Source organism: Gorilla gorilla, chromosome 5 (genome assembly GCF_029281585.2).
Source record: "Gorilla gorilla gorilla isolate KB3781 chromosome 5, NHGRI_mGorGor1-v2.1_pri, whole genome shotgun sequence".
Lineage (NCBI taxonomy): Eukaryota > Metazoa > Chordata > Mammalia > Primates > Hominidae > Gorilla > Gorilla gorilla.
This window is the reverse complement of record NC_073229.2, coordinates 184,952,709-184,973,113: the sequence shown is the minus strand read 5'-3', so window position 1 is coordinate 184,973,113 and position 20,405 is coordinate 184,952,709. Positions and strand designations below refer to the sequence as shown.

Here is a 20,405-nt window from a genome sequence, read left to right as displayed (position 1 = left end):
GTTTCTAGGAAGCGTTTGCTACTTTCGATTTTTTATTTTAAAAACTAGTAATAATCTATTAAGTATGAGAGATGTGCAGAGAGGATTAGTGATTGAGAGCCATTTTTGCTGGTGGCAATCATATGGTACTTTTAATGGGAATATTAGAAAGGCACCGGTAGTGACCTTGTTGCAGCACAAAGGAGAGGGTGTGGGGTGCCCCTGCATGTTGTCCCACCTCTTGTGACGTGTATCGTTTTGGAATTTCCAGTGGCTTGATCATGAACTACTGCAGGAATCCAGATCCTGTGGCAGCCCCTTATTGTTATACGAGGGATCCCAGTGTCAGGTGGGAGTACTGCAACCTGACACAATGCTCAGACGCAGAAGGGACTGCCGTCGCGCCTCCGACTGTTACCCCGGTTCGAAGCCTAGAGGCTCCTTCCGAGCAAGGTAAGGAGTCTGTGGCCAGACATCTACACGCTTCGATGCTGGGATGAAAAGCCGTGGAAATTCCCAGTGATGCAGCCGCCTTCAATGGTAAACGGATGCTCGAGTGTTGACTGAGTTCTACCATGTAGGAGGAAGCCTCCGTGCACTCTCTGGGGGAGCCAGCGGAGTGATTTCTGGTGCAACGTGGTTGGGCTTTGTCTTTAGGATGCGCACAAACCCTCCAGGGTGATCGACTTCAAAATCCACCTTGTTGTAAAACGGGCTATCTCGGTGTCCTAGCCAAAATTTTTATTGTAACATGCTGTCAGGTGTGTCACTCTTTCCAAGCCAGTAAGCTTTTCCGGGGATTTCTCCAAGTAGCCAGCATTCAGAGCAATCTTCAGCATTGCAGATTCTGAGAAATGTGGCTCTGGAGCCTGTCACCCTCGAGAAACCTAACAGGGCTGCATTGATTCCATGTGGCCCTGGGTCTATGGAGAGGTACATGAGCTCCCAGTGCTCTAAGGCTCTTCAGCCCTAGGCTTTGAAGGGAGTGATTTCTCAGTGTTCTTAAACCTCTTTCTGATGACACTTGTACCTGTGAGGGGTCTAGAGAGAAGGAGTAGTAGACTTCTACTTTACTGCAATTCAGGATGCAGGGCATGAGAGGATTCCCTCTCTCCTCCAAGGGAAGAAGCTTTTGGCGTGCACACATCCCTGAGAAGCAAAGTGTCTTTGTCTTCAGTCAGATATATAGGACCGTTTTCTGCCCCATGGCCCGGAAGCCAAAGGCCTTGGCTTTCATGATCAACGGTGTAGGGAAACATGCAAAATTTCCATGTCTGTCCCAAACTCTGCCCCCGACAGCCAGTTACCACCTGCAGCCCGCATTGCCAAATGCAGTGCCGTTTGCATGAAGATTCAGTAGAGTTTCCTAGAAAGGTGCTACCTCGTGAGCTCACTTTCCAATGAGGAATCTGATCTGTTGTGTTTCTCTGCGGTGTCAGGTGAAATATTTCCAAGAACTTACTACAGTTCTAGAGTGGTAGGAATCTGTTGCTTTGGTGTTTGTTTGTTGGTTGGTTTTCTCACATCCATCTGCCTATGGATAAGGAAAAGAGAACGTTCGTAATTCTCATAGACTCCTTTCTGGTTGTGTCACAGATGGCTTCACATGTTTCTCTATGCTCAGAGATACTCAGCTTGATTTCTTGTGTTTTCATTTCAGCACCGACTGAGCAAAGGCCTGGGGTGCAGGAGTGCTACCACGGTAATGGACAGAGTTATCGAGGCACATACTCCACCACTGTCACAGGAAGAACCTGCCAAGCTTGGTCATCTATGACACCACACTCGCATAGTCGGACCCCAGAATACTACCCAAATGCGTATGTCTTTGTTCTTTACCATAAGAGAAGAAAGGGCCAACTGAAGTTTCTGTTACAAGAGATGTGTTTCAAGCTGAGTTCTCCGAACTCAACTTGTGACAGATGCAGATGGCGCAGCAAAATGTCTCAGGATGATTGCTGTGGAGCTAAGGGTCTGAGAGAAGGGAAATGTTAAGCTCCCTCTCCTTCCTCCTAGTTTTATTGAGCAGAAGGGAAATCCGGAGGTCAGGAGATCACCTTATGAAGAAAGTCAGAATGACAAACGACCAAACACTTAGATTACCCTTCCACAACACCAACTAAACGTCAATGAAGACTTTCCAGTTGGAATTCCGTTATTCTGACTTCCACTTCCTGAAGGGAAGGTTGCGTTTGCCTTTTCTCTCTGGGTTCAAGAGGAAAGAATAGGTGCTTATTTATGGACAGGTGAATTGATCTGTTTCTATATCTACGTATATTCCAATTGTGAGAAAAACGCTCGTTCCTAAGTACCAGTGGCCTGAAGGGATACAGGTTCCCAGCAAGAGAAGATCCAAGGAAGGAAGGCAGATGAGAGTCAGCACAGAGAGGGATGCTGAAAAGTAAAAGGGATGGGTAGATGGAGAGAAGCCCGGGTCTGACCACCCAATGGCCAATATTTTGGCCACAAGCGACTACCAGAGACATGGAAAAACGGTTTCTACATGTGGGACAACAGATGGTAGAGGACCTAGAGAATTGAGAGAGGGGCAATGATGAGCTCCACTCGGTAGATGCCTTGGCTTTCTTCCTGGATACCCTTCCTGTACTGAATAGCAAGGAGATGGAGCCCAAGCAGACTGTAGCCATCTTGCTGAATGGAGGAGAGGGATTGGAGTGTGGGATGACTGTGGTAGCTGAAATTTTCTAGGTCTGCTAGAAATCAGAACTGGTTTGTGGAGGAAAAGAACTCTACAAAGACGCATAGAAGTCTCCTCCAGTCGTTGGCCTGACATGACGCTGCCTGTGCACAGAAAACGGTTCCACAGGAAAGTGTGGCGTAGAACGTTTACTGAGAAACAGCAAGTACAAGAGCACAGGAAGCTCAATAAAGAAGAGAGAGATCACATAGCACTCTGGGATACTGGAGTTCTTCCCAGCTAGACCAGAGAGTCCTCACGGAACACATTGCCAATTCAGTGGAGACCCCAGAACAGCCGTAATTTAAAAGTACAGTTAGTATATTACTAGAACAAAGTCAGCTGCAGACAACCCCTTGCACAGCTGAAAAGCAAGTGTCCAAGCATCAAATCGGTTTCCAATCAATGAACTCCCTGTGAGAGGAAATCTCAACTCTCTTTAGAAGTAAACAACAAAGTCAATTGCCTCAGCTATGCGGTATCCGCAGAGTGAGTCCTAAATTTAAAATTTGACTACATGTAGAAAAGCATTTCGTGTGACCCATGAGCAGGAAATAAATCGGGTAATACAAACCGGCTCAGAAATGAGAGAAATGATTAGAATTGCGTGAAAATTTGACATATCAGTATGATGACTGATTTCAAATATTTAAAAAAACAACATGCAAGAAAGCAGATATCATATCAAGAGAAATTAACAGTACAGAATAGCCAAATTAAATTAAAGAGCTAGTATAAAAAAAGGATGTCTTAATTGAAAAAATTACTGTATGGCCGCCAGATCAATTTAGACGCTTCAGAGGAAAACATTACCCGAAACACAATTCTACAGAACCCACAGAATGAGCTACACGCACACACACACACACACACAGACACACATTGAAAACACACCCATACTCACACACACACACGCAGAAACTCACAAGTTCTAACACACACACACGCGCACCCCTGAAGAAATAGTGAAATATAGAATTAAGCGAGCCTCACAGACATGTAGGAAAATATGAAAAGATTTCCTGCATGTGGGAAGCAAGTCCCAGTAAAGAGCAAGGGAGTTTGGAATAGAAACAAATACCAGAATCAAGGATGGCTGATAACTTTTCAATTACGAAGATCATTAAAAAGAATCACAGAATCGTGAAACTCAAGGGATCATATAGGGAATTTCGAAAAACAAAACCCAACCTGTATGATGTACTTTTGTACATCACAGTTCGAAGGTAACAAGGCAAAGATATAATAAGAAGAAACATGTCACGAGAAACTGGAGGAAAAAGAGCTGTGTCTTCCTAGAAGTACAGTGATACAAAGTGCCGATGTGTTCGCCTCAGAAACACTGGAATCCGGATGCGAGGGAATATTGTTAAAGTGATAATCAGGAACAAAAAGAGATCAACCGGGAATGCTGACTCCAGCAATAAAATGCCTTGAAGATCATCCATGTTGGATAAATGCATATTGTGCACTGCCCCAAACAAAGAAACGGGAAACTGTAAGAATTGGAAATCAGCAGGCTTATGTAACAAGAGAGGTGACCCGAAGGAATTAGGCAGAAGAAGAATTGAACAAGAAAGGAACTTTGTGCAGCCCACGTAATGAAGAATCCAGCAATTGGCAAATGTAGATAGATGTAAATGCAAAATATTTTCTTGATCAAATTTCTATATCTTTGTAAATGAGAGTTGACTACTTGAAACAAAATGATAGCAAGATATTGAACTTCAGCATATGTAGAGGTAACAATTTGAAATGGTAGCATAAATCCTGTAGGGATTAATTCGAAGTGTACCGTTGTAAGTTTCTTACCTCATGCACGATGGTGTGTCATATTAATAAAAGGGTACTGTGTGGGTTCAAAGGGATATTGCAAATCCTAGAGCAATCACAAAGGTTTGAACTCTGAGGTTTTTGGTATCATAAGAATAGTCCATGCATTCAAAAGAGGGAAGCCAAGGAAGAACTAGAAGTCTTCCAAGAGCTCAGGCTCTTATACATCCAGTTGCTCATTGAACCAGCTTCCTGGAATGGAGGGTCTGGGGTTGAGACCAGGCCACAAGTCTAGAGTCTCTAGAGAGACAGTGTTGGGTCCCCATGGCCCATAATACATTTCCCATTTTCTCAGGCAGCCACAGGTCATGAATGTGAGGATACTGAGAGGTTGGAGCAACGTTCTTGGGAGGCATAAGGAAGAGCGAATGCTTCAAGATCGCCGCAGCCCAAACTACTCGCCTGCTTTGCCCCCTAATGCGTTTTTCTCTGCTGCTCCGTAGCTGTCCGACCTCTTCAGATCTCTTAGTCCACCCTGCCGTCTTCCTTTATGCCGTGGGTCCCACTGTTCTTTCAACTCATCCCCCTTTCCCTCAGTCCCGGAGTAGCTGCGGCCAGCAGAGGGTAGACTGAGAGCAGGAGAGAAGGACCTGCCTAGGAACCCATTCTAGAGGTACTGCATCCTGCCTGGGAGCAAGTTTTCCAGGGCAGCTTTGACAAGTCTTGGAGAAACAAACCTACTAAACCTGACAGACAGTAATACTATTTGCACAGTGCTTTTCTATGGGAAAGGTAGAGCCTTTTCACTACGTATTGAGTACATAGAGTGTGAGGGTTGACCTGGAACGGTTATCCTCCTGGATGACGTGTTTTTTCTGAAGAACCACATGTTAGTTGCAACTCCCACATTAGAATATGAAGTCCTACCGAGAGAGATACGGAGACTAGACAGATACAGATGCATTTGTATGTGAATACACAATTCCACAATACAGACGTCAAAACCCATGCCAGTTATTCCAGAGAGATGGATTGGGCAGAAGGCAGAAGGAGAATACTCTGATCGTTTTTTGGCCACGTGTATGTGTTATCTCAGTGTTTCTAGGAAGCGTTTGCTACTTTCGATTTTTTATTTTAAAAACTAGTAATAATCTATTAAGTATGAGAGATGTGCAGAGAGGATTAGTGATTGAGAGCCATTTTTGCTGGTGGCAATCATATGGTACTTTTAATGGGAATATTAGAAAGGCACCGGTAGTGACCTTGTTGCAGCACAAAGGAGAGGGTGTGGGGTGCCCCTGCATGTTGTCCCACCTCTTGTGACGTGTATCGTTTTGGAATTTCCAGTGGCTTGATCATGAACTACTGCAGGAATCCAGATCCTGTGGCAGCCCCTTATTGTTATACGAGGGATCCCAGTGTCAGGTGGGAGTACTGCAACCTGACACAATGCTCAGACGCAGAAGGGACTGCCGTCGCGCCTCCGACTGTTACCCCGGTTCGAAGCCTAGAGGCTCCTTCCGAGCAAGGTAAGGAGTCTGTGGCCAGACATCTACACGCTTCGATGCTGGGATGAAAAGCCGTGGAAATTCCCAGTGATGCAGCCGCCTTCAATGGTAAACGGATGCTCGAGTGTTGACTGAGTTCTACCATGTAGGAGGAAGCCTCCGTGCACTCTCTGGGGGAGCCAGCGGAGTGATTTCTGGTGCAACGTGGTTGGGCTTTGTCTTTAGGATGCGCACAAACCCTCCAGGGTGATCGACTTCAAAATCCACCTTGTTGTAAAACGGGCTATCTCGGTGTCCTAGCCAAAATTTTTATTGTAACATGCTGTCAGGTGTGTCACTCTTTCCAAGCCAGTAAGCTTTTCCGGGGATTTCTCCAAGTAGCCAGCATTCAGAGCAATCTTCAGCATTGCAGATTCTGAGAAATGTGGCTCTGGAGCCTGTCACCCTCGAGAAACCTAACAGGGCTGCATTGATTCCATGTGGCCCTGGGTCTATGGAGAGGTACATGAGCTCCCAGTGCTCTAAGGCTCTTCAGCCCTAGGCTTTGAAGGGAGTGATTTCTCAGTGTTCTTAAACCTCTTTCTGATGACACTTGTACCTGTGAGGGGTCTAGAGAGAAGGAGTAGTAGACTTCTACTTTACTGCAATTCAGGATGCAGGGCATGAGAGGATTCCCTCTCTCCTCCAAGGGAAGAAGCTTTTGGCGTGCACACATCCCTGAGAAGCAAAGTGTCTTTGTCTTCAGTCAGATATATAGGACCGTTTTCTGCCCCATGGCCCGGAAGCCAAAGGCCTTGGCTTTCATGATCAACGGTGTAGGGAAACATGCACAATTTCCATGTCTGTCCCAAACTCTGCCCCCGACAGCCAGTTACCACCTGCAGCCCGCATTGCCAAATGCAGTGCCGTTTGCATGAAGATTCAGTAGAGTTTCCTAGAAAGGTGCTACCTCGTGAGCTCACTTTCCAATGAGGAATCTGATCTGTTGTGTTTCTCTGCGGTGTCAGGTGAAATATTTCCAAGAACTTACTACAGTTCTAGAGTGGTAGGAATCTGTTGCTTTGGTGTTTGTTTGTTGGTTGGTTTTCTCACATCCATCTGCCTATGGATAAGGAAAAGAGAACGTTCGTAATTCTCATAGACTCCTTTCTGGTTGTGTCACAGATGGCTTCACATGTTTCTCTATGCTCAGAGATACTCAGCTTGATTTCTTGTGTTTTCATTTCAGCACCGACTGAGCAAAGGCCTGGGGTGCAGGAGTGCTACCACGGTAATGGACAGAGTTATCGAGGCACATACTCCACCACTGTCACAGGAAGAACCTGCCAAGCTTGGTCATCTATGACACCACACTCGCATAGTCGGACCCCAGAATACTACCCAAATGCGTATGTCTTTGTTCTTTACCATAAGAGAAGAAAGGGCCAACTGAAGTTTCTGTTACAAGAGATGTGTTTCAAGCTGAGTTCTCCGAACTCAACTTGTGACAGATGCAGATGGCGCAGCAAAATGTCTCAGGATGATTGCTGTGGAGCTAAGGGTCTGAGAGAAGGGAAATGTTAAGCTCCCTCTCCTTCCTCCTAGTTTTATTGAGCAGAAGGGAAATCCGGAGGTCAGGAGATCACCTTATGAAGAAAGTCAGAATGACAAACGACCAAACACTTAGATTACCCTTCCACAACACCAACTAAACGTCAATGAAGACTTTCCAGTTGGAATTCCGTTATTCTGACTTCCACTTCCTGAAGGGAAGGTTGCGTTTGCCTTTTCTCTCTGGGTTCAAGAGGAAAGAATAGGTGCTTATTTATGGACAGGTGAATTGATCTGTTTCTATATCTACGTATATTCCAATTGTGAGAAAAACGCTCGTTCCTAAGTACCAGTGGCCTGAAGGGATACAGGTTCCCAGCAAGAGAAGATCCAAGGAAGGAAGGCAGATGAGAGTCAGCACAGAGAGGGATGCTGAAAAGTAAAAGGGATGGGTAGATGGAGAGAAGCCCGGGTCTGACCACCCAATGGCCAATATTTTGGCCACAAGCGACTACCAGAGACATGGAAAAACGGTTTCTACATGTGGGACAACAGATGGTAGAGGACCTAGAGAATTGAGAGAGGGGCAATGATGAGCTCCACTCGGTAGATGCCTTGGCTTTCTTCCTGGATACCCTTCCTGTACTGAATAGCAAGGAGATGGAGCCCAAGCAGACTGTAGCCATCTTGCTGAATGGAGGAGAGGGATTGGAGTGTGGGATGACTGTGGTAGCTGAAATTTTCTAGGTCTGCTAGAAATCAGAACTGGTTTGTGGAGGAAAAGAACTCTACAAAGACGCATAGAAGTCTCCTCCAGTCGTTGGCCTGACATGACGCTGCCTGTGCACAGAAAACGGTTCCACAGGAAAGTGTGGCATAGAACGTTTACTGAGAAACAGCAAGTACAAGAGCACAGGAAGCTCAATAAAGAAGAGAGAGATCACATAGCACTCTGGGATACTGGAGTTCTTCCCAGCTAGACCAGAGAGTCCTCACGGAACACATTGCCAATTCAGTGGAGACCCCAGAACAGCCGTAATTTAAAAGTACAGTTAGTATATTACTAGAACAAAGTCAGCTGCAGACAACCCCTTGCACAGCTGAAAAGCAAGTGTCCAAGCATCAAATCGGTTTCCAATCAATGAACTCCCTGTGAGAGGAAATCTCAACTCTCTTTAGAAGTAAACAACAAAGTCAATTGCCTCAGCTATGCGGTATCCGCAGAGTGAGTCCTAAATTTAAAATTTGACTACATGTAGAAAAGCATTTCGTGTGACCCATGAGCAGGAAATAAATCGGGTAATACAAACCGGCTCAGAAATGAGAGAAATGATTAGAATTGCGTGAAAATTTGACATATCAGTATGATGACTGATTTCAAATATTTAAAAAAACAACATGCAAGAAAGCAGATATCATATCAAGAGAAATTAACAGTACAGAATAGCCAAATTAAATTAAAGAGCTAGTATAAAAAAAGGATGTCTTAATTGAAAAAATTACTGTATGGCCGCCAGATCAATTTAGACGCTTCAGAGGAAAACATTACCCGAAACACAATTCTACAGAACCTACAGAATGAGCTACACGCACACACACACACACACACAGACACACATTGAAAACACACCCATACTCACACACACACACGCAGAAACTCACAAGTTCTAACACACACACACGCGCACCCCTGAAGAAATAGTGAAATATAGAATTAAGCGAGCCTCACAGACATGTAGGAAAATATGAAAAGATTTCCTGCATGTGGGAAGCAAGTCCAAGTAAAGAGCAAGGGAGTTTGGAATAGAAACAAATACCAGAATCAAGGATGGCTGATAACTTTTCAATTACGAAGATCATTAAAAAGAATCACAGAATCGTGAAACTCAAGGGATCATATAGGGAATTTCGAAAAACAAAACCCAACCTGTATGATGTACTTTTGTACATCACAGTTCGAAGGTAACAAGGCAAAGATATAATAAGAAGAAACATGTCACGAGAAACTGGAGGAAAAAGAGCTGTGTCTTCCTAGAAGTACAGTGATACAAAGTGCCGATGTGTTCGCCTCAGAAACACTGGAATCCGGATGCGAGGGAATATTGTTAAAGTGATAATCAGGAACAAAAAGAGATCAACCGGGAATGCTGACTCCAGCAATAAAATGCCTTGAAGATCATCCATGTTGGATAAATGCATATTGTGCACTGCCCCAAACAAAGAAACGGGAAACTGTAAGAATTGGAAATCAGCAGGCTTATGTAACAAGAGAGGTGACCCGAAGGAATTAGGCAGAAGAAGAATTGAACAAGAAAGGAACTTTGTGCAGCCCACGTAATGAAGAATCCAGCAATTGGCAAATGTAGATAGATGTAAATGCAAAATATTTTCTTGATCAAATTTCTATATCTTTGTAAATGAGAGTTGACTACTTGAAACAAAATGATAGCAAGATATTGAACTTCAGCATATGTAGAGGTAACAATTTGAAATGGTAGCATAAATCCTGTAGGGATTAATTCGAAGTGTACCGTTGTAAGTTTCTTACCTCATGCACGATGGTGTGTCATATTAATAAAAGGGTACTGTGTGGGTTCAAAGGGATATTGCAAATCCTAGAGCAATCACAAAGGTTTGAACTCTGAGGTTTTTGGTATCATAAGAATAGTCCATGCATTCAAAAGAGGGAAGCCAAGGAAGAACTAGAAGTCTTCCAAGAGCTCAGGCTCTTATACATCCAGTTGCTCATTGAACCAGCTTCCTGGAATGGAGGGTCTGGGGTTGAGACCAGGCCACAAGTCTAGAGTCTCTAGAGAGACAGTGTTGGGTCCCCATGGCCCATAATACATTTCCCATTTTCTCAGGCAGCCACAGGTCATGAATGTGAGGATACTGAGAGGTTGGAGCAACGTTCTTGGGAGGCATAAGGAAGAGCGAATGCTTCAAGATCGCCGCAGCCCAAACTACTCGCCTGCTTTGCCCCCTAATGCGTTTTTCTCTGCTGCTCCGTAGCTGTCCGACCTCTTCAGATCTCTTAGTCCACCCTGCCGTCTTCCTTTATGCCGTGGGTCCCACTGTTCTTTCAACTCATCCCCCTTTCCCTCAGTCCCGGAGTAGCTGCGGCCAGCAGAGGGTAGACTGAGAGCAGGAGAGAAGGACCTGCCTAGGAACCCATTCTAGAGGTACTGCATCCTGCCTGGGAGCAAGTTTTCCAGGGCAGCTTTGACAAGTCTTGGAGAAACAAACCTACTAAACCTGACAGACAGTAATACTATTTGCACAGTGCTTTTCTATGGGAAAGGTAGAGCCTTTTCACTACGTATTGAGTACATAGAGTGTGAGGGTTGACCTGGAACGGTTATCCTCCTGGATGACGTGTTTTTTCTGAAGAACCACATGTTAGTTGCAACTCCCACATTAGAATATGAAGTCCTACCGAGAGAGATACGGAGACTAGACAGATACAGATGCATTTGTATGTGAATACACAATTCCACAATACAGACGTCAAAACCCATGCCAGTTATTCCAGAGAGATGGATTGGGCAGAAGGCAGAAGGAGAATACTCTGATCGTTTTTTGGCCACGTGTATGTGTTATCTCAGTGTTTCTAGGAAGCGTTTGCTACTTTCGATTTTTTATTTTAAAAACTAGTAATAATCTATTAAGTATGAGAGATGTGCAGAGAGGATTAGTGATTGAGAGCCATTTTTGCTGGTGGCAATCATATGGTACTTTTAATGGGAATATTAGAAAGGCACCGGTAGTGACCTTGTTGCAGCACAAAGGAGAGGGTGTGGGGTGCCCCTGCATGTTGTCCCACCTCTTGTGACGTGTATCGTTTTGGAATTTCCAGTGGCTTGATCATGAACTACTGCAGGAATCCAGATCCTGTGGCAGCCCCTTATTGTTATACGAGGGATCCCAGTGTCAGGTGGGAGTACTGCAACCTGACACAATGCTCAGACGCAGAAGGGACTGCCGTCGCGCCTCCGACTGTTACCCCGGTTCGAAGCCTAGAGGCTCCTTCCGAGCAAGGTAAGGAGTCTGTGGCCAGACATCTACACGCTTCGATGCTGGGATGAAAAGCCGTGGAAATTCCCAGTGATGCAGCCGCCTTCAATGGTAAACGGATGCTCGAGTGTTGACTGAGTTCTACCATGTAGGAGGAAGCCTCCGTGCACTCTCTGGGGGAGCCAGCGGAGTGATTTCTGGTGCAACGTGGTTGGGCTTTGTCTTTAGGATGCGCACAAACCCTCCAGGGTGATCGACTTCAAAATCCACCTTGTTGTAAAACGGGCTATCTCGGTGTCCTAGCCAAAATTTTTATTGTAACATGCTGTCAGGTGTGTCACTCTTTCCAAGCCAGTAAGCTTTTCCGGGGATTTCTCCAAGTAGCCAGCATTCAGAGCAATCTTCAGCATTGCAGATTCTGAGAAATGTGGCTCTGGAGCCTGTCACCCTCGAGAAACCTAACAGGGCTGCATTGATTCCATGTGGCCCTGGGTCTATGGAGAGGTACATGAGCTCCCAGTGCTCTAAGGCTCTTCAGCCCTAGGCTTTGAAGGGAGTGATTTCTCAGTGTTCTTAAACCTCTTTCTGATGACACTTGTACCTGTGAGGGGTCTAGAGAGAAGGAGTAGTAGACTTCTACTTTACTGCAATTCAGGATGCAGGGCATGAGAGGATTCCCTCTCTCCTCCAAGGGAAGAAGCTTTTGGCGTGCACACATCCCTGAGAAGCAAAGTGTCTTTGTCTTCAGTCAGATATATAGGACCGTTTTCTGCCCCATGGCCCGGAAGCCAAAGGCCTTGGCTTTCATGATCAACGGTGTAGGGAAACATGCAAAATTTCCATGTCTGTCCCAAACTCTGCCCCCGACAGCCAGTTACCACCTGCAGCCCGCATTGCCAAATGCAGTGCCGTTTGCATGAAGATTCAGTAGAGTTTCCTAGAAAGGTGCTACCTCGTGAGCTCACTTTCCAATGAGGAATCTGATCTGTTGTGTTTCTCTGCGGTGTCAGGTGAAATATTTCCAAGAACTTACTACAGTTCTAGAGTGGTAGGAATCTGTTGCTTTGGTGTTTGTTTGTTGGTTGGTTTTCTCACATCCATCTGCCTATGGATAAGGAAAAGAGAACGTTCGTAATTCTCATAGACTCCTTTCTGGTTGTGTCACAGATGGCTTCACATGTTTCTCTATGCTCAGAGATACTCAGCTTGATTTCTTGTGTTTTCATTTCAGCACCGACTGAGCAAAGGCCTGGGGTGCAGGAGTGCTACCACGGTAATGGACAGAGTTATCGAGGCACATACTCCACCACTGTCACAGGAAGAACCTGCCAAGCTTGGTCATCTATGACACCACACTCGCATAGTCGGACCCCAGAATACTACCCAAATGCGTATGTCTTTGTTCTTTACCATAAGAGAAGAAAGGGCCAACTGAAGTTTCTGTTACAAGAGATGTGTTTCAAGCTGAGTTCTCCGAACTCAACTTGTGACAGATGCAGATGGCGCAGCAAAATGTCTCAGGATGATTGCTGTGGAGCTAAGGGTCTGAGAGAAGGGAAATGTTAAGCTCCCTCTCCTTCCTCCTAGTTTTATTGAGCAGAAGGGAAATCCGGAGGTCAGGAGATCACCTTATGAAGAAAGTCAGAATGACAAACGACCAAACACTTAGATTACCCTTCCACAACACCAACTAAACGTCAATGAAGACTTTCCAGTTGGAATTCCGTTATTCTGACTTCCACTTCCTGAAGGGAAGGTTGCGTTTGCCTTTTCTCTCTGGGTTCAAGAGGAAAGAATAGGTGCTTATTTATGGACAGGTGAATTGATCTGTTTCTATATCTACGTATATTCCAATTGTGAGAAAAACGCTCGTTCCTAAGTACCAGTGGCCTGAAGGGATACAGGTTCCCAGCAAGAGAAGATCCAAGGAAGGAAGGCAGATGAGAGTCAGCACAGAGAGGGATGCTGAAAAGTAAAAGGGATGGGTAGATGGAGAGAAGCCCGGGTCTGACCACCCAATGGCCAATATTTTGGCCACAAGCGACTACCAGAGACATGGAAAAACGGTTTCTACATGTGGGACAACAGATGGTAGAGGACCTAGAGAATTGAGAGAGGGGCAATGATGAGCTCCACTCGGTAGATGCCTTGGCTTTCTTCCTGGATACCCTTCCTGTACTGAATAGCAAGGAGATGGAGCCCAAGCAGACTGTAGCCATCTTGCTGAATGGAGGAGAGGGATTGGAGTGTGGGATGACTGTGGTAGCTGAAATTTTCTAGGTCTGCTAGAAATCAGAACTGGTTTGTGGAGGAAAAGAACTCTACAAAGACGCATAGAAGTCTCCTCCAGTCGTTGGCCTGACATGACGCTGCCTGTGCACAGAAAACGGTTCCACAGGAAAGTGTGGCATAGAACGTTTACTGAGAAACAGCAAGTACAAGAGCACAGGAAGCTCAATAAAGAAGAGAGAGATCACATAGCACTCTGGGATACTGGAGTTCTTCCCAGCTAGACCAGAGAGTCCTCACGGAACACATTGCCAATTCAGTGGAGACCCCAGAACAGCCGTAATTTAAAAGTACAGTTAGTATATTACTAGAACAAAGTCAGCTGCAGACAACCCCTTGCACAGCTGAAAAGCAAGTGTCCAAGCATCAAATCGGTTTCCAATCAATGAACTCCCTGTGAGAGGAAATCTCAACTCTCTTTAGAAGTAAACAACAAAGTCAATTGCCTCAGCTATGCGGTATCCGCAGAGTGAGTCCTAAATTTAAAATTTGACTACATGTAGAAAAGCATTTCGTGTGACCCATGAGCAGGAAATAAATCGGGTAATACAAACCGGCTCAGAAATGAGAGAAATGATTAGAATTGCGTGAAAATTTGACATATCAGTATGATGACTGATTTCAAATATTTAAAAAAACAACATGCAAGAAAGCAGATATCATATCAAGAGAAATTAACAGTACAGAATAGCCAAATTAAATTAAAGAGCTGGTATAAAAAAAGGATGTCTTAATTGAAAAAATTACTGTATGGCCGCCAGATCAATTTAGACGCTTCAGAGGAAAACATTACCCGAAACACAATTCTACAGAACCTACAGAATGAGCTACACGCACACACACACACACACACAGACACACATTGAAAACACACCCATACTCACACACACACACGCAGAAACTCACAAGTTCTAACACACACACACGCGCACCCCTGAAGAAATAGTGAAATATAGAATTAAGCGAGCCTCACAGACATGTAGGAAAATATGAAAAGATTTCCTGCATGTGGGAAGCAAGTCCCAGTAAAGAGCAAGGGAGTTTGGAATAGAAACAAATACCAGAATCAAGGATGGCTGATAACTTTTCAATTACGAAGATCATTAAAAAGAATCACAGAATCGTGAAACTCAAGGGATCATATAGGGAATTTCGAAAAACAAAACCCAACCTGTATGATGTACTTTTGTACATCACAGTTCGAAGGTAACAAGGCAAAGATATAATAAGAAGAAACATGTCACGAGAAACTGGAGGAAAAAGAGCTGTGTCTTCCTAGAAGTACAGTGATACAAAGTGCCGATGTGTTCGCCTCAGAAACACTGGAATCCGGATGCGAGGGAATATTGTTAAAGTGATAATCAGGAACAAAAAGAGATCAACCGGGAATGCTGACTCCAGCAATAAAATGCCTTGAAGATCATCCATGTTGGATAAATGCATATTGTGCACTGCCCCAAACAAAGAAACGGGAAACTGTAAGAATTGGAAATCAGCAGGTTTATGTAACAAGAGAGGTGACCCGAAGGAATTAGGCAGAAGAAGAATTGAACAAGAAAGGAACTTTGTGCAGCCCACGTAATGAAGAATCCAGCAATTGGCAAATGTAGATAGATGTAAATGCAAAATATTTTCTTGATCAAATTTCTATATCTTTGTAAATGAGAGTTGACTACTTGAAACAAAATGATAGCAAGATATTGAACTTCAGCATATGTAGAGGTAACAATTTGAAATGGTAGCATAAATCCTGTAGGGATTAATTCGAAGTGTACCGTTGTAAGTTTCTTACCTCATGCACGATGGTGTGTCATATTAATAAAAGGGTACTGTGTGGGTTCAAAGGGATATTGCAAATCCTAGAGCAATCACAAAGGTTTGAACTCTGAGGTTTTTGGTATCATAAGAATAGTCCATGCATTCAAAAGAGGGAAGCCAAGGAAGAACTAGAAGTCTTCCAAGAGCTCAGGCTCTTATACATCCAGTTGCTCATTGAACCAGCTTCCTGGAATGGAGGGTCTGGGGTTGAGACCAGGCCACAAGTCTAGAGTCTCTAGAGAGACAGTGTTGGGTCCCCATGGCCCATAATACATTTCCCATTTTCTCAGGCAGCCACAGGTCATGAATGTGAGGATACTGAGAGGTTGGAGCAACGTTCTTGGGAGGCATAAGGAAGAGCGAATGCTTCAAGATCGCCGCAGCCCAAACTACTCGCCTGCTTTGCCCCCTAATGCGTTTTTCTCTGCTGCTCCGTAGCTGTCCGACCTCTTCAGATCTCTTAGTCCACCCTGCCGTCTTCCTTTATGCCGTGGGTCCCACTGTTCTTTCAACTCATCCCCCTTTCCCTCAGTCCCGGAGTAGCTGCGGCCAGCAGAGGGTAGACTGAGAGCAGGAGAGAAGGACCTGCCTAGGAACCCATTCTAGAGGTACTGCATCCTGCCTGGGAGCAAGTTTTCCAGGGCAGCTTTGACAAGTCTTGGAGAAACAAACCTACTAAACCTGACAGACAGTAATACTATTTGCACAGTGCTTTTCTATGGGAAAGGTAGAGCCTTTTCACTACGTATTGAGTACATAGAGTGTGAGGGTTGACCTGGAACGGTTATCCTCCTGGATGACGTGTTTTTTCTGAAGAACCACATGTTAGTTGCAACTCCCACATTAGAATATGAAGTCCTACCGAGAGAGATACGGAGACTAGACAGATACAGATGCATTTGTATGTGAATACACAATTCCACAATACAGACGTCAAAACCCATGCCAGTTATTCCAGAGAGATGGATTGGGCAGAAGGCAGAAGGAGAATACTCTGATCGTTTTTTGGCCACGTGTATGTGTTATCTCAGTGTTTCTAGGAAGCGTTTGCTACTTTCGATTTTTTATTTTAAAAACTAGTAATAATCTATTAAGTATGAGAGATGTGCAGAGAGGATTAGTGATTGAGAGCCATTTTTGCTGGTGGCAATCATATGGTACTTTTAATGGGAATATTAGAAAGGCACCGGTAGTGACCTTGTTGCAGCACAAAGGAGAGGGTGTGGGGTGCCCCTGCATGTTGTCCCACCTCTTGTGACGTGTATCGTTTTGGAATTTCCAGTGGCTTGATCATGAACTACTGCAGGAATCCAGATCCTGTGGCAGCCCCTTATTGTTATACGAGGGATCCCAGTGTCAGGTGGGAGTACTGCAACCTGACACAATGCTCAGACGCAGAAGGGACTGCCGTCGCGCCTCCGACTGTTACCCCGGTTCGAAGCCTAGAGGCTCCTTCCGAGCAAGGTAAGGAGTCTGTGGCCAGACATCTACACGCTTCGATGCTGGGATGAAAAGCCGTGGAAATTCCCAGTGATGCAGCCGCCTTCAATGGTAAACGGATGCTCGAGTGTTGACTGAGTTCTACCATGTAGGAGGAAGCCTCCGTGCACTCTCTGGGGGAGCCAGCGGAGTGATTTCTGGTGCAACGTGGTTGGGCTTTGTCTTTAGGATGCGCACAAACCCTCCAGGGTGATCGACTTCAAAATCCACCTTGTTGTAAAACGGGCTATCTCGGTGTCCTAGCCAAAATTTTTATTGTAACATGCTGTCAGGTGTGTCACTCTTTCCAAGCCAGTAAGCTTTTCCGGGGATTTCTCCAAGTAGCCAGCATTCAGAGCAATCTTCAGCATTGCAGATTCTGAGAAATGTGGCTCTGGAGCCTGTCACCCTCGAGAAACCTAACAGGGCTGCATTGATTCCATGTGGCCCTGGGTCTATGGAGAGGTACATGAGCTCCCAGTGCTCTAAGGCTCTTCAGCCCTAGGCTTTGAAGGGAGTGATTTCTCAGTGTTCTTAAACCTCTTTCTGATGACACTTGTACCTGTGAGGGGTCTAGAGAGAAGGAGTAGTAGACTTCTACTTTACTGCAATTCAGGATGCAGGGCATGAGAGGATTCCCTCTCTCCTCCAAGGGAAGAAGCTTTTGGCGTGCACACATCCCTGAGAAGCAAAGTGTCTTTGTCTTCAGTCAGATATATAGGACCGTTTTCTGCCCCATGGCCCGGAAGCCAAAGGCCTTGGCTTTCATGATCAACGGTGTAGGGAAACATGCACAATTTCCATGTCTGTCCCAAACTCTGCCCCCGACAGCCAGTTACCACCTGCAGCCCGCATTGCCAAATGCAGTGCCGTTTGCATGAAGATTCAGTAGAGTTTCCTAGAAAGGTGCTACCTCGTGAGCTCACTTTCCAATGAGGAATCTGATCTGTTGTGTTTCTCTGAGGTGTCAGGTGAAATATTTCCAAGAACTTACTACAGTTCTAGAGTGGTAGGAATCTGTTGCTTTGGTGTTTGTTTGTTGGTTGGTTTTCTCACATCCATCTGCCTATGGATAAGGAAAAGAGAACGTTCGTAATTCTCATAGACTCCTTTCTGGTTGTGTCACAGATGGCTTCACATGTTTCTCTATGCTCAGAGATACTCAGCTTGATTTCTTGTGTTTTCATTTCAGCACCGACTGAGCAAAGGCCTGGGGTGCAGGAGTGCTACCACGGTAATGGACAGAGTTATCGAGGCACATACTCCACCACTGTCACAGGAAGAACCTGCCAAGCTTGGTCATCTATGACACCACACTCGCATAGTCGGACCCCAGAATACTACCCAAATGCGTATGTCTTTGTTCTTTACCATAAGAGAAGAAAGGGCCAACTGAAGTTTCTGTTACAAGAGATGTGTTTCAAGCTGAGTTCTCCGAACTCAACTTGTGACAGATGCAGATGGCGCAGCAAAATGTCTCAGGATGATTGCTGTGGAGCTAAGGGTCTGAGAGAAGGGAAATGTTAAGCTCCCTCTCCTTCCTCCTAGTTTTATTGAGCAGAAGGGAAATCCGGAGGTCAGGAGATCACCTTATGAAGAAAGTCAGAATGACAAACGACCAAACACTTAGATTACCCTTCCACAACACCAACTAAACGTCAATGAAGACTTTCCAGTTGGAATTCCGTTATTCTGACTTCCACTTCCTGAAGGGAAGGTTGCGTTTGCCTTTTCTCTCTGGGTTCAAGAGGAAAGAATAGGTGCTTATTTATGGACAGGTGAATTGATCTGTTTCTATATCTACGTATATTCCAATTGTGAGAAAAACGCTCGTTCCTAAGTACCAGTGGCCTGAAGGGATACAGGTTCCCAGCAAGAGAAGATCCAAGGAAGGAAGGCAGATGAGAGTCAGCACAGAGAGGGATGCTGAAAAGTAAAAGGGATGGGTAGATGGAGAGAAGCCCGGGTCTGACCACCCAATGGCCAATATTTTGGCCACAAGCGACTACCAGAGACATGGAAAAACGGTTTCTACATGTGGGACAACAGATGGTAGAGGACCTAGAGAATTGAGAGAGGGGCAATGATGAGCTCCACTCGGTAGATGCCTTGGCTTTCTTCCTGGATACCCTTCCTGTACTGAACAGCAAGGAGATGGAGCCCAAGCAGACTGTAGCCATCTTGCTGAATGGAGGAGAGGGATTGGAGTGTGGGATGACTGTGGTAGCTGAAATTTTCTAGGTCTGCTAGAAATCAGAACTGGTTTGTGGAGGAAAAGAACTCTACAAAGACGCATAGAAGTCTCCTCCAGTCGTTGGCCTGACATGACGCTGCCTGTGCACAGAAAACGGTTCCACAGGAAAGTGTGGCATAGAACGTTTACTGAGAAACAGCAAGTACAAGAGCACAGGAAGCTCAATAAAGAAGAGAGAGATCACATAGCACTCTGGGATACTGGAGTTCTTCCCAGCTAGACCAGAGAGTCCTCACGGAACACATTGCCAATTCAGTGGAGACCCCAGAACAGCCGTAATTTAAAAGTACAGTTAGTATATTACTAGAACAAAGTCAGCTGCAGACAACCCCTTGCACAGCTGAAAAGCAAGTGTCCAAGCATCAAATCGGTTTCCAATCAATGAACTCCCTGTGAGAGGAAATCTCAACTCTCTTTAGAAGTAAACAACAAAGTCAATTGCCTCAGCTATGCGGTATCCGCAGAGTGAGTCCTAAATTTAAAATTTGACTACATGTAGAAAAGCATTTCGTGTGACCCATGAGCAGGAAATAAATCGGGTAATACAAACCGGCTCAGAAATGAGAGAAATGATTAGAATTGCGTGAAAATTTGACATATCAGTATGATGACTGATTTCAAATATTTAAAAAAACAACATGCAAGAAAGCAGATATCATATCAAGAGAAATTAACAGTACAGAATAGCCAAATTAAATTAAAGAGCTGGTATAAAAAAAGGATGTCTTAATTGAAAAAATTACTGTATGGCCGCCAGATCAATTTAGACGCTTCAGAGGAAAACATTACCCGAAACACAATTCTACAGAACCTACAGAATGAGCTACACGCACACACACACACACACACAGACACACATTGAAAACACACCCATACTCACACACACACACGCAGAAACTCACAAGTTCTAACACACACACACGCGCACCCCTGAAGAAATAGTGAAATATAGAATTAAGCGAGCCTCACAGACATGTAGGAAAATATGAAAAGATTTCCTGCATGTGGGAAGCAAGTCCAAGTAAAGAGCAAGGGAGTTTGGAATAGAAACAAATACCAGAAT

General features: G+C 44.9%; 1 protein-coding gene across 1 annotated transcript in view; it reads left to right on the top strand.

Moving 5' to 3' along the window:
* LPA (lipoprotein(a)) overlaps positions 1–20,405 on the top strand; it is a 277,581-nt gene that overhangs the window by 9,371 nt on the left and 247,805 nt on the right. Inside the window, 8 exon segments of the mRNA XM_063707988.1 lie at positions 251–432; positions 1,640–1,799; positions 5,798–5,979; positions 7,187–7,346; positions 11,345–11,526; positions 12,734–12,893; positions 16,892–17,073; positions 18,281–18,440. Of these exon segments, the coding sequence (XP_063564058.1) occupies positions 251–432; positions 1,640–1,799; positions 5,798–5,979; positions 7,187–7,346; positions 11,345–11,526; positions 12,734–12,893; positions 16,892–17,073; positions 18,281–18,440 (1,368 nt within the window).